At 34.2% G+C, this 14833-nt stretch overlaps 2 protein-coding genes across 2 annotated transcripts in view; one reads left to right on the top strand and one right to left on the bottom strand.

The window, feature by feature from the left end:
* LOC117117801 (baculoviral IAP repeat-containing protein 7-like) overlaps positions 1–1150 on the bottom strand; it is a 31234-nt gene extending 30084 nt beyond the window's left edge. The window contains exon 1 of the mRNA XM_033262268.1: positions 1105–1150. The gene's annotated coding sequence lies outside the window, so the exon portion shown is untranslated. The remainder of the gene's footprint in view (positions 1–1104) is intronic.
* The window catches only part of LOC117117802 (DUF21 domain-containing protein At1g47330-like), a 22675-nt gene extending 10616 nt beyond the window's left edge, over positions 1–12059 (top strand). Inside the window, exons 6-9 of the mRNA XM_033262269.1 lie at positions 1458–1651; positions 2574–2894; positions 9407–9586; positions 10166–12059. Coding sequence (XP_033118160.1) covers positions 1458–1651; positions 2574–2894; positions 9407–9586; positions 10166–10378 — 908 coding nt within the window. The 3' untranslated portion in view covers positions 10379–12059. The remainder of the gene's footprint in view (positions 1–1457; positions 1652–2573; positions 2895–9406; positions 9587–10165) is intronic.
* The last annotated feature ends 2774 nt before the right edge of the window (positions 12060–14833 follow it).

The raw sequence follows: 14833 nt of genomic DNA on the forward strand, positions 1-14833 counted from the left end.
GAGAAAGAACGACTACCATAATGCTTTGTCGACGGGCGAGTGGAATGAGCAAGTAGAGACTCTGAACTAGATCTCAGAGACCTCTTAGGAATGTAAGGATGAATGAGTTGTGAAATAAACATTGGCGACGAATTATGAAGTGCTTTGAAAACAAATAATAAAATCTTGTAAGTAATTCTCTGTGTTACAGGAAGCCAATGAAGGTGCCTTAACACAGGAGTGATATGATCCCTAATTGGGCTTACAGTGACCAAACGGGCAGCTGCATTCTGAACTCGCTGAAGTTTTGAAATATCCTTAGCTGGCAATCCATAAAGCAATGAGTTACAACAATCCAGCCTTGATGTTACAAAAGCATGAACGAGATAATATGTCTATAACTCATTAAGCATTGTCATGATTATGTCATTATTGTCATATCATCATTATTAGTTATATTATACCTTTTTATATTTTCATTAATATTATTTTACTGTAATATTATTTTTATTAATGTAAGTAGATATAAATGAAAAAGCTAATAACAAAGGCAACGATTTTTAAATCGTGTATTTACCGTGTTTGTTTTGTGTATTTACCAAAAGAGATTTGAATGCAAAGCCAAAATTAAAGTGTTTTAAAAAACACTTTAATTTTGGCTTTGCATTCAAATCTCTTTTGGTAAATACAAAGTAAATTGGGGCCGAGTTGACTTGGGGCCGAGTTGACTTGGGACAGAGTTGACTTGGGGCCGAGTTGATATGGGGCCGAGTTGACATAGGGCCGAGTTGACTTGGGGCCGAGTTGACTCGAATACTTTCATTCGCACAAATAACTTTGGAAGGTAAATAAGTTTATCTTGACTCAAGAGTGTTGTACTTTCATTTTCCAATATCTTAGACTTGAAATCCAATTTCAGTGAATGACCAAAACATGCCTCATATGTAAAAAGCTATTTATTACATTACTATTATTTTGAAATTATACTTTTATTCAAGTGATGACAATCTGTGCTGTTGAACATGTTGTATATTTATATTAATGTATATAAGTTATATTTCAATTGATGTGTGTTCCTGAGTATGATTTGTGCGTAAGGAATGAATACAAACAATACAAACAAACCTGTTTTGAAATATATTGAAGTGATGTCAATATTGTTTGGCTTTATCTGAAAGTGTAAACAATTATTTACATTAGAAAGCTAAAATAATGTTTTGCAATAAAAATAAAAAAGAAAAGCACTTAATTTCTTAAGATAAAAATAAAATAATCAAATTTAAATGGTGAATTTCCTTTTTATTTGCTGAAAGCTGCAATTTTAATAATAAGAATAATACACTGTAATAATTTCTGTTAATTTAAATTGTTATTTCCATTTATATGTAAATGGTATTTCTGTCACTTGGTAAGACAAAATATTCCTTAATTACCTTCAAATCTTAAACTTTATTACTGTATTTGTTTTTTTTTCGTAGAGCTTGGCGCTTTAGTTGATTTGCATGGTGAAACATCTGCAGATAATGAAAACCCACTATCTCAAGATGAAGTACTCATTATAAAGGGCGCCCTCACCATGAGAGACAAATGTGCTAAAGACGCATTCACTCCGCTAAACAGTGTTTACATGTTGGCCACAACTGATGTCTTAGACAGGCAAAAAATTGATGAAGTAAGACTATTTTATTAAAAACAAATTTCTTCTGCATTCTATTGTACTTTAACTCTCATTTCATATATTAATAATGATGTTGAAAATTTATGAAGGGCCGGTATTTGTTGGAGAAAACATTCATGGCGCCCTCCACAAGAAGTCAAAATATTACAGAAAACAAGAAATTCATAAAACCTGAAAACAGTTAAAGAGCCAGAAAACAGTTAACTTGATTGAGCGTCACTCTCTCATAGATTTAACCATGTGTGCACAGATACTCCACATAAGGTAGTATGCTGGGCTCCAATAGTTTCCACCTTTGGCCTGTGCAGCGACGCCGACTCAAGTGCGGTAGGTGTTCATAATGATGAACTTCCAATCAAACACAGTGTTTAAAGTTTTGTGGGTCGGAAAGGTCCACTGACGGTGAACTTTTATTATTGTTATTATGGAACAAAATTGATATTGTGTGAATGATTTATAGGACAACATTCGTTGAGAGCTATGCTACACGATGTATTATCATGTCCTTTGTTCCAACACCTTTGCTTGCTATTTACCTTGCTTTGATGATTTATATATAATTTAACAGTGTTAACAGCCGTACCTATTGTGTAATTGAATGTATCTGACGTTATTTGAATCTGCTCAACCATTAAGCCTCTATGATCTAATGGTTATGACGCTCGCCTTTACAGGAGAGGTTGCAGGTTCGAATCCCGTCAGAGGAATTTTATTACACAATTTCTTTATTTGTAGGACAACATTCATTCATCAAAAAAGGTACCATTCTTTGATGATTTATATATAATTTAACAGTATTAATGGCTATCTTGATATATATAAATATATATATATATATATATATATATAAAATCAAAAGAAGATGACGCTTGGTTACAAATTCAACATTTTATTGCACTACAGGCTGTTTCATGAGGTACTTCCTCAATCATCAGGTGCTAGGCTCAGAATCCCCGTGTATGAGGAAGTAAAGGGTACCAAAAACATTATTGGAATTATTCTAACAAAGAATTTACTTAGAATTGATTTACAAGAACGTTCAATGGTCAGAGAAGTCTTCCTTAAACTTGGACGTTCTATTGAGATGATTTCAGCTAGCATGCCTTTGTATGATGTATTAAATGCCATGCAGGATGGCCGAAGCCACATGAATTTAGTGACCAATAAAATGTCAGCACATTTATCCACTGATGGAAGTCATCAAAATGGCTCAAAGGATCACCGAGATCTTGAAGTGGTAAGTTATGTTAAATTTGTCATCATTTTTATTGCATGCTAACATTTAAATAAATGTGATCTAAATCTGATCATGTACTGCAGAAGTTGCTACGATTTCATAGCATTACATAAAATACCAAGTTATTAGCCTCCCCAAAGGAATGAAGCTCTGGGAAGGCTATTGTTTTTGCCTATGTTCTTCTTCATATTGTTGTCGTCCTTGTCACTGTTGGTTATTTGTTTGTTATCACGATAACTATAGTTTGGTAAGTCTGATTGGTTTCAAACTTGGCAGAATGCAAGATGGTAATAAGAAGACGGAGCCTATAGACCCCTTTCAATAATTTACATTGGACCTGGCTGAAATGCTGGCGGTGCCCTAACTGGAGGCAGAAAGGATAGCCTAATACACTGTCTGGGTTATATTTATTTTTGTTGTGCCGAAAATATGGAAGCTACATGGACAGTTATATATTAATGCCACAATGCAATCTGACATATGATGCAAAAATGACTTCAAGACTTCATCAGCATTTTGAGGACAAGACGAAATATTTGTTTCCTGAATAAAATATTTTATGTTCTACTGTCTAGGCCTAACTCAGCATTTTTGCATCATTATTTTTGTTTTATTATTTGAACACATGTGGACCAATGACCAATGATTCCAGGTATCTCTATTTCGAAACACACAACACATCAGGTACGAGCTCTGTGGCAGCTAATAGGCTGAATTAAGGCATTCGTATACAATACAATTTCATTTAAGAAATACAGTACAAATTCCTTAAAAAAAAGACAAGAAAAAATATCTAAAAATTATCAAAAAACACCATTATATAACCTTTGTAGGCCACAGAACGTAATTCAACCTTTTTTTTAATAGAAATTATACTAAGAATAACATTTGTCACAGATCATTTTTAAAATACTAAAGTTTGTTTTACTTGCTGTAAGGACCCAGTAAAATAATTTATGAAAGGAAACCAATTCTGTAACAAAATAACTACAATTCAATAACAAACATAAACTAAATATTAAGTACCAGTCTGTACTGTACTTATGACCTGCTAGAATTAGCTTATTAATTATTGTATAATAGGGTAGAGATACGCATCCTATTAATGATGAGGCTCGCGATAACATCACGACTCGAACAGAAAGGCCTCGGATACATCTATTAGTTACGTTATATAAAATCTTGTCAGACTTACCTTAGGTCACGTCTGGAATTCCATCGTTAATTCCTTCATTCTTCGTTAAACCACGGCCACCTGCGTAGGGGTAAAATCTTACTTAACGAAGACGAGCAGTCGAATAGAAAACTGCTGCGTAATCAAGATTTCTTGTAAAAAAATGTTTTCTCTAGTTTTTGAATTCCGTTAGCCTACAATTATTTTTTGACTTCATGTGGGTAAATATTATAAATTTTTTTTCTGAAATTTAACCTATAATTATTTTAACACAAATGTTGTTTCTAAACTGACCAATCGGCCATGTTTGTTTTGGTAACTTAACGCTGATTTACGCACTCTTGTTACGTTAATTTTCGTTGTCAACAAAGTCTATTTTATGAACCAGATGAATAAAAATAATACTCAACGAAAATTTGCAGTTAACGAAATGAACCAGTCAAATAAGCCCACTGTGTAACGGTTCTATGAATTTTCTGAGGTACAGTAGTTTAATTGATGCAACGCGTATAATCATCAAGCGCAAGTTTTCACTTGAATTGAAAATGAGTCGCCCCTATTCTGGACACGAGAAGTTACATCCTTAGTTCCTATTCTGAACTCACTCAACAGTGCGCCCTCAGCTTTTATTCTGGACACGGCAACAATCCCAGCACTGCCACTGTATATAAACACTATTTAGCTACCACATTTCTTAAGACCACAACGAAAACATAGGCCTAACTGTTAAACTGTAACCGTAATCGTGCGAATAAGCGCCCCGTTCGAATAAGCGCCATTTCTAATTTGAATAATATCATAAGATTTTCTTTTTAGAAAGTCAATAATCCAATCCTGGGACTCTGGTTGTTGGCACAATTGAGCTGCAGAGTGGAAACACATTCTTCTTTATAGGTCAATATCAAAATGAGGATATTTCTTTTGGACAGGTGAAGAAGTGTACTGTGTACGCGAAAGCTTGTGACAATACATATTTCAACTAGTCTATAAAGTGCTACCGTTTTCTTATTGTCTGATTACTGTTAAGACTAGTGCGGCTCACCATATTATTTATATTCATTCAAAAAGTGCCTCTTGAATTTAATAATTTCCCATAAAGAACCCTTCGATTTTCATCTATTTCCATAAGCGCCCCCTCAATTTCCACTCTGTTTTCATAAGCACCCCGTTTAAATAAGCGCCCTGTATGAATAAACGTCCGTCAGAAAGTGCAAAAAATATTTTAAGCGTCTGGGCGCTTATTCGCGCGAGTACAGTACTGTTTTATCTTTGTGGCGTTGGTTTAATTGTAGTAGGCGTAGGTAAATGCCTGCATTTTAGCCAGCATTTATCAGTTTATCAATTATCAGCATCTTTTTGTTTATGTATGACTATTTGTCTGAAATTTAAAAAAGATTTCATCCATTAATGAACTACGGTTTACAAGTTTCTATTAATCTTCCACATATTTTACTTCGCTCACAATTAACCAAATTCAAAATTAATATTTACAACACTATACCTTTTGTAGATACCGAAAATAATGTACAGCCTACAGGTATATCATAAAACTAGCATGTTTCAGTTTGTTGGCTGTTCGAACATTATTGAAAATGTCGGGGACAAGTTGATAAATGTCTGTAACATTGTGAACATTTTTGATGCAGGCCCCTATGTTCATGTGATATGCTGGTGGACATGTGTGGTTCGGAACGTGTTTGGAAAATATTTGGGACATATTTCAAGTTTTTAAAACTTGCTTGATTTAGAGAATACATAATTTAAGCTTCATTAAATTACAGTGTTTTTGTTTTCATTGTACATTCACTTTTCTTGGATACCTTATTTTTACTTCAAGTGGTTGGTCACAATCATGCACTACTGTATATCTGATTATTCTTCTTTCAAATTTTTATGATAAATAAAATATTCCACATCTTGGTATATTCTAGTAAGTTTGCTATGACAGGTTTTGAACAGATTTGGGAATGAATCCAGTAGTAATAATATTTCATGTTCAATCAAAGTGAAGGAAACATATTTCAAAATTTGTGACCCTGAATGTGACGCAGTCCATATAATATAAATTGTCAAAATTTATTGATACTGATCATCCAACTGGGTGAAAGAATTTGAAAAATGCTGTGAAAATAAGTCTAAATGAAAGATTCTTGTTGGTTTTCCGGTCTTTTATAATGGGAATGGAAAGAATAACCAAACACTAAACAATGGAACCAGTTTTCATAGATTTTTGCTCTTTTAACGATTTTTGTAAGGTATTATACAACAGTGATTAGAAAGATGCCGTGTCACGGATTAATAATATGTTCAAAGTGTCATAGTTGTCAAACAGAAAGGAAGTTGGTTAAGTAGGCATTGTGTAGAAGATATCTCTACAAAAAATCGCATTTTGATGCCATGCCTACCTTTTACAATGTATGTGTTGAGGTCTGTGTTAGCCTTGAAGTGGCCGAGCAGTAAGGCAGGTATACAGAAGGCTTCAGGTCTTTTGACTTGTACTGTATATGGGTGCAGTGCTCTAACCAATATAGAAACACCACAAGAATTCATTTGGACCCAATTGCTGTATATACGCAAAAACTAGTTTGTCATTAAAGTCAACTACTCTTGTAGTCAGAGTACAATGCGCTAAAAATTAAAAAAAAGATTTTTTTTCAATATTGTCAGGGTGCAGTGTTTGTTTATATGGTTTAATGGATGATTACAATTGTAGAGCATTGTACCTTTTGTAATTATATTTTTCAATGTCTCTTTATAGTCAAGTAGAAAAGTGCCATGTTTTGTGCCATGGTATGATGCACTTTATTCTTTTGAAAATATATTTAAGCATGTAGGGTTTTTTTTAATAATTTTGAACTTCGTAAGAGGGGCTGATCGAGATATCACTTCCCTAGGGGGTCCGCAACATTTTTGTTTAATAGACGCCCAAAAATAACCTCCGAGGCGTTTTTGGCGATCTTTTTTTTTCTCTTTCCAAAAAGGGAATTGGGGCCCCCCCCCCCCTTAAATTCACCCCTGTTCTCTGCAGTTTGAACTACTTTTTTGCATATGCCAAATGTAAGCTTACATGGGGAACAAAGGACTACATAAAATGGACTACTGATCCTATGTGAAATGTATTCAAAATTTTTACCCTCACATTTTGCAAAGGCTAATGTAGACGGACGGTTTTCCGTTTGATTTTTATGAGGTATAGTTATGGTTTTTTTTTTTTAGTAATAATACGGGGAATTCTACTTCCCTCATTGTTGGATGATTGAGACTTCCTCCTTTCACTACTTTATTGGTATAATGCAGTACCAGGACAGTCTCCTGGGGTGTCACCCAATTCAACACCAGAAAAACCCCACTTGAAACAATGTATAGCACTAAGAACATTTTGAAAAGTTTACAGAAAAAGAAAAATCAGAAGAAAGTGATCAAGTACAATTACTAAAATTCAGTTTTTAATGGTTTGCAGACATTTAATGGTTTGCCTCCTAGTCAGATTTCCAATTGAAAGTTGAAAGTCAAACTCTCAACTTAAAAAATTATAAAGATAAATTATTTGCGGGAAGGCAAGTTACATACAGTATTAATGATTATTAGATCAATGGCCTAACATTGTGACTACCCCGGTATTCTTAAAACGAACTTTAGACGTAGTTCGAGCTAAAACTTAAAAATTACGTCATTTCGTGTTCTTAAAACGAACTTTGACTAGCACTGCGACTAAATGACGTGAACCTCGACTAAAATGACACCCCCGCAGGCCGATTATTTTAGTCAGCCTAGGGTCAGGCTAAATCGCCGACTTGAAATATTTACCCCACTAAAAACGTGTTTTTTGTAACTCACGATAAAGTGAAAGGAATAAAAACGATTGTATACGCAGGTTTGATATATCTTCGGTGTGTTAAACAAAAGAAACATCAAGTTTAGCTTCCAGAAGGAGAAATTAACATGTTTTGCTGGCCACATGTGATAGTTCCTGATTTGCACGAAATCCCCTCGCGTTGCGATCACGTAGCTTCACAATAACAACAACAAAGATGGCGCCGCCCTCGCTCGGGCTCAACTATAATAGTTCTCCAAAGAAAGCAAATTTTCAGTGTCTGTTCAAATTCTCTATTGTAATATGTTAACAACTAATATAGTTATTATTATAGAAAATTAATTAAGAGAATGATGGTCTATTATGAATTATGAGGAAATACGTTTTTGAACCACAGACGGCAGCTTAATATTCATCCGCGGTACCGGATCTGTAAAATTTCGTCTGCTATAAAAGTTAGCCCTTTTCATTGGTTAGTTTGATAGTCGTGGCTTGCCAGTCGTCTTCAGTTGAACTAAAACTAGGACTTGATTTAGTCGTAGTTAAAACTTCGACTACATTGTTTGTGAATACAAATTGAAGTTAAAGATGCAACTAACACTAAATGAAGTTCTAGTTCGAAGTTCGACTAAAGTTTGTTTTAAGAATACGGGCGAAGATTAAGGTTTAAGAATCCCGTATAATGCAGTAAGTAAAAAGACAGACTAACTAAATAAAATTTGATGAACAGAGTATAAAAGCTTCTGTTCATGCTGTAAATTTTTTCAGGTGACTAAATTATAATCTATAGACAAATAGTTGCTATTGTAATTACTAATAGGCTGTTCCTGCTGTTATGAGTACATCTTAATTTGTCAGTAACAATTGAAATAATTTAAAAAAAATGTATTTACATACCATAATATATTATCCAACAGGTTGTTTTTTTGACAAACGTTTTCATGTGTGTTGTCACTTTGGGCAGATTGATTGGACAGCAAAGGTCTGCCCAAAAATGTCACCTAATACCAAATCGATAACATGTCACTGTCGTGACGAATATTTTCACAGAAAATATCAATTGTTGCTTTTGTAGAAAAATAAAATACCTTAACCATGGTGGTATAATACCTCCATGACTATACTTACAATAACACTTGGTTGTTGTGAAATCAATGCATACTGAATAATTTGGTGACTGTTTGAAGACACACCCTTGCTGTGTGATTGGCTATTCTCATTACACCTTTAGAAGTTATTTAAAAAAAATGTTTTGGTCTCTCCAATGGGTGTGCTTAAGGTGCAACAGCATATCACATTCTTATTTCTCTAGATCTTCCTAGCTCTGAACCTTCTTCTATAAGAAAATTTGCAGAATTCAAAAGCAAAAACCCAAATACATAGATACAAAGCATTTTAAATCTTTAAAAATAGCTGTATTCACATCGGATCAAAATGGAAATTTGTGCCACTGGATGGTAGTAATTTAGTATGTGTAGGCTTGCATTTTATGCAATTTGAGCAAAGCAGTTTTCCTTCTTTCAGAATGCCATAGGTATTATAACTCTTGAAGATATCTTGGAAGAATTACTACAAGAAGAAATTGTTGACGAGACTGACATTTACGTTGATGTTCATAAACGAGTTAAAGTAGCAAGGGCTAAACTATCAAGAGCAAACTCTGTACAGATCCCTAACGAAGCGCTTTTGCAATCCTCAAAACTGGTAAGATAATATTTACAAAACAAATGCAACTGGTATTGTTTAGGAACTACCTTTCTCATCATTGGACACAGAGGGAGATAGAATTCACTACTTCAACAACAAGCCACAGTTATTGAACAGTAGTATTTATTTAAGTTCACTTCATTTAATTGATAAACATCAAGGAAATTCAGTATTATCAAATTCAGTAGTATCAATTAATTTTAGCCGGCCTAAAGCATAGTTAGTTATTTAAAGTTAGTCTTTAAATTCGGCTCGGGTTGTGCAATGTGAGACCTGGGTCGACTCGCCTTCATATGGGAACATAATCCGAAATATTTCACCAAAAAAACCTAGCGCAATAAAGGAAGTATGAACGTACTACAATGCGAACAGAACAGTTGTTTTAAGTCGGCCGTATTTAAGGTGGCCTTGGGCCAATGTAATAAATGTGGTTACAGGATGAGATATTTTTCTTATATTCCATAATGGCATACTGTATCTGCCTTGTAATGTACATAACTTCAACCTCTGGCTAACAATGAAAACAAACCTTAATTATAACCTCACTTTAATAATTTATGTTTTGGCTTTTGGCAGATCTCAAGAAGGCAACGCTCATCATCATTAGGACATTCATCTAAATACCACGATGCAGCATCACCCAGCCTTGTATCTAATTTAATTTCAAATAAGGACAAAGTTATTCAAGAAGAGAAGGAAGTTCCAGATAGCCCACCTCACACACATTACAGCATTAATGAAGACCCCAGCGATTTAGACACATCACCTTTGATACCAGATTTAAACTGAACAAATATTCATCATGGAGTGTAGGTAACAAGAGCGACCGCTCACTGGTCCGCGTATTAAACTGAGGTTACCTTGGTTCATTTTTATTTTTGGGCGTAATGGCTGTCTTACAATAGACGACGAATTTGTTCATGTGAATTGCGATTTTTTGCGCTTATACACATGCTCAGTTTAATTTTCAACTACGAAATTCCTTACCACATATGCTTTTAAAAAAATTAATTGTCGATTCATGTGAATGAATTTGCCTCAGAAAACAACTTTAATAGGAACCAATCGCAAAAAGAACTCACTGACAGTCACACCTCGAACTGAAATTTGTGATTAAAATACACGTATATCATTATTTTTCTGAAGGACGTCTTTGTAGTTAATGTTTTGAGTGTCATTGCTGCATACTGTAGTCCTTGTGAAGAATTGTTGTGCTGTGTGATCAAGGGTGGATCGAGAATGTTTCTAACGGGGGTTATTTGTACAAAATTAAAATGTCTTAGAATTGACAAGATATAATGTCTTAAAATTGGGGGGGGGGGAGAGAGAATGACAGGTAGGTAAAAATAGCCCCCAATAATGAAATTTAATAATAAAACTTTTTTTTTTTTATATTTCATCTATTGAAATGATGCAAAAATCAATAATTAAATGTAAGTCGAGTAGTCCAGGTGTTTTTTAGAATGATTTATGTCTTTTATTTAGCAATAATTATTTATTTTAGGGAATAGATGCAGAGCATCTTCATTATTAGTTTGTTTATTTGGTAATAAAATTAAAAAATACAGATATACCTTTTTTATGGGAACCTTTATTTGTTGTAAGAGAAATTATACTGGTCATTTTCTAATTCAACTAAATACTGTATATTTATGTTATAATACAGCAAGTTAAAATATAAAAAAAATGGTTGTCAAATGAGTTTTGACAATTTTATTTTTATTGACATAGGAATTATAACTAATTTATAGCAACAGTTTGCATTGCAAATAAGATTCACTTATAAATAGGAAATCACAGAAATGTAATTTATATAACATCAATACTCTGTATGTTCCCAATATTATTTCATAATGCAATGTTAATGACCAAATCTTTCTTCCCTTTTTTTTTATATTGAGCTTTCTATTGGATGCATGTAGCATGAATAAAGACTTAACAAATGAGGATGCATGTGATGGTATGGTCCTGTAGTACATGAAAAAAAATGCCAATGGTTATGTGTCAAATTTGTGAATGAGTGAATTTTGGTTTAAATTTAAGTTTATTGCTCAAAAGGTGTCAAAATATAAAGTTGAATTAAGTTCTCTTATTTTGAGACTGCTGTAATTGTTGTGTTACAATGAAAAAAATTAAATGTCCCCTTTATAGGGGTGTTAAATATGTATTGATTGACCTTTTGGCACACTCAGAAAGTGATAAATATAAAGTGATAATATTTCCCCTTGTTTCATGGAAAACTGTCCCCTGAATAGGAGTGTCCCAAATGAGGGGTTGTACTATTTTATCATGTACGTATATCAAGTTGTGTTTATTGCCCTTTCTATTCACAATATTGAACCTCTTGGCATGTTCATGTGACAAGGATACTGAGGATCATACACATGTTAAAGGTCTAGTTAAGTTAGGGTATACGATTACACACTACAGGTATTTTATTTATCTTAATAAAAATGGATATTCACACAAATATTGTCTATCTGTATTAATTTATGGTGATTTGTTAAATGGTGTCAAACCTCCATAGTCAAGGCCATTGTTGCTTTTAATGTACTGTAGGTAGAATGCACAACCCTATAAAATGATTTAAACAGTCTAGTGTCTGTTGGAATTTTTACTAACCCCACCTTGTTTGTATTAACTGAATGATGGGTTACTACAGGATGGGCTACTACAGGAACATTTGAAAGGAAAAGGAAGAAAGACAAGAAGCAAAAGGGGAAGAAAAATGAAAGGATTTGGGATGAATAGGAAAGTAACAGGCCTTGAAATGATTCCTATTACCAAAGCATTGTAATAATAACATTTATTGATAATCATCAAACCAATCATTTCAACTTAATTGAACTAAACTAAAACCCAAATGTTTGATAATAATCTTTGGATAATATTTTTTTCCCCTTTCTCTGTTGTTGTTAAGCGCCTCGAGGTTGTGTCAACATAAGGCGCTATATAAATCCAGAATTATTATTATTTATTATTACTACTGTCTGTATTCCTAAACCTAAATACAGTAACACAATCTGGAAAGGTTTTTTTTTTTTTTTAATGTATTTTTGTTTTGGTCTTCCTTGGTGTAAGTTGTATACAGTAACTTATGTGATGTTTATAATGTTATGTCATTCAGGAGGGTGTTAAGCCCTACATCTGGGAAGAAGCCAGTACAATACACAAATTTAAAAGTTAGTTCATAAAGTTTTATAGTAAAATATTTACAAACATTGTCAGTGCCATGACATCTACAATTAACAATTATAAGTTATGGTCAGTCATGGACAAATTTGTTTAGGGCTCTCAGCTCATATCTGGGTCTCAAAAATAGAAAATGTGTTAAAGTCTTGCAATTAACATGAATAAATGAGAGGGTTCATGTGAGAAAATTGAACCAAAACTTACAAAACAATTTTCTCTAAATTTAAATATCTGCTGATGACTTGATAAGCTTCATAAACTTTCCTGTGCACTATATACCATTACTGCTCAAGTAATACAGTATATCACCACAAGGTGGTATTTCAACATAAAATTGAACATCCCTGTCCGTTTTGCTATGCCCTATTCTCAACTTTCAACCTTTTTATTTAACAATGACATGAAAACAATTTTAATGAGAAAGGGAAAAAAAATAATAAACTACCATGGAATGAAATATTGTGGTTATTTAAATTTAAATTAAGCCTTTTTTGTGGAGTATGGAAAACAATATAGTATGTTTTGAGTGCGTTTATACAGGGCATATTTGAAATGAACCACTTATCAAATTTGGGCAATTCGTTATTTAGGCCTACAGTATAGGGTGTCCCAAGTTTGGATTTGAATCAAATAATGTGGTATCGTCGGCGAAGGATACAACCCGCAGTGTGTCACTGACCCTGGTCAAAATTCTCTACAATCAAATGCTATGAGACACTACACGGTATATTGATGTATTACTTGACTGTATATTCTGGACATTCTACCGGATGAAGGGTAATACCAGGGGCGGATAGAGGGGGGGGGGGGCGGCCCGGCCGGGAAAAAAAGAAAAAAGAAAGAAAAAGAAAAAAATGATAGCCCACAACGCCTCAAATGTTATTTTCGGGCGTCTAGAACAAAAATTTCGCGGGAGCATGCCCCCGGACCCCCTGGGACATTGTTGTCTCGATCGGCCCAAATTTCGTTCATAAACTTGTGGATTCTATTATATTACCGGGTTACTGGACCCTGACCGAGGCAGCCTAGTTCAGACACCACTGACCCCCTCATTACATATCAAAATACCCACATCAGTTGGAAGTTAGAGTACAAAAAAAAAATAAATAAATAAATGTCAAAATGAGGGGAAACTATTCAGATCAAAAAGAAGTGAATACTGTAAATTGTAGGGGAAAAACAAACAATTAATTTTTTTAGGCCTAATATATTTTTGATATCTTTCCAAACATAAATGTTTACTATATTGCTGCAATGGAAAAAGGATTCGAAGGGAGAACAAAAGCTCCCACATGGGATATTGCTTAGTAATAAATATTGATCAGTGGCGGATCCAGGAATTCGAAATAGAGGGAGCCAATGGAGAGACTTACACAAATTGACAGTCTGGACAGACACCTTGGGGACCAGCTGTGGCACGAAAATTGATGGAACCTCTAGATGGCTGGAAATGGTACTCAAGAGGCTTAAATTGGAGTATATAGTTTTTTTTTCTTAATTTTGAAAATTTAGCGGCGTGGTGGGGGGGGGGGGGGGCAGTCTGATTGGGCTCTCCTTGAATATGCCACTGACAGTTGAACTTTTCAAACTGCCCTGCACTAGTAACACTTATCCCAAATGATCCCCTTGTGGAATCTAGCACCAAATCCTGAAGTATTCATACTAATGTCTGTATGCAAGCCTGTAATCTGTGATGGCGCCAGGATCTCTTGAAGGATTGGGGGGGGGGGCCTTTTTCTCCATTTTCTTTTCTTTTTATAATTTTGGGAAAAAAATAGGGAGATTGGGGCAGTGCCATAACGCTGGGGCTGAGGACCCTGTGCCTTTGAGACCCGGACCATTTTTTCTCGGTCGGTCTTGGTTTTTAGATGTGGTCGTTTTTTAATTACTTTTTGTCATTGTGTTTTAACGACGAAATAAATGATATGATATCAGTGGCGGATCCAGAAATTTTAAGCGAGGTTCTATTTCACAGATGGAGGGTACCTCAGCCCCACCATTTACGTGTTTGTAAAGTCAACATCTTACTTATTTCAGTTTCATTAATGTCTG

Source organism: Anneissia japonica, unplaced genomic scaffold, assembly GCF_011630105.1.
Source record: "Anneissia japonica isolate Jap-2015-1 unplaced genomic scaffold, ASM1163010v1 scaffold234_len1672027_cov178, whole genome shotgun sequence".
Lineage (NCBI taxonomy): Eukaryota > Metazoa > Echinodermata > Crinoidea > Comatulida > Comatulidae > Anneissia > Anneissia japonica.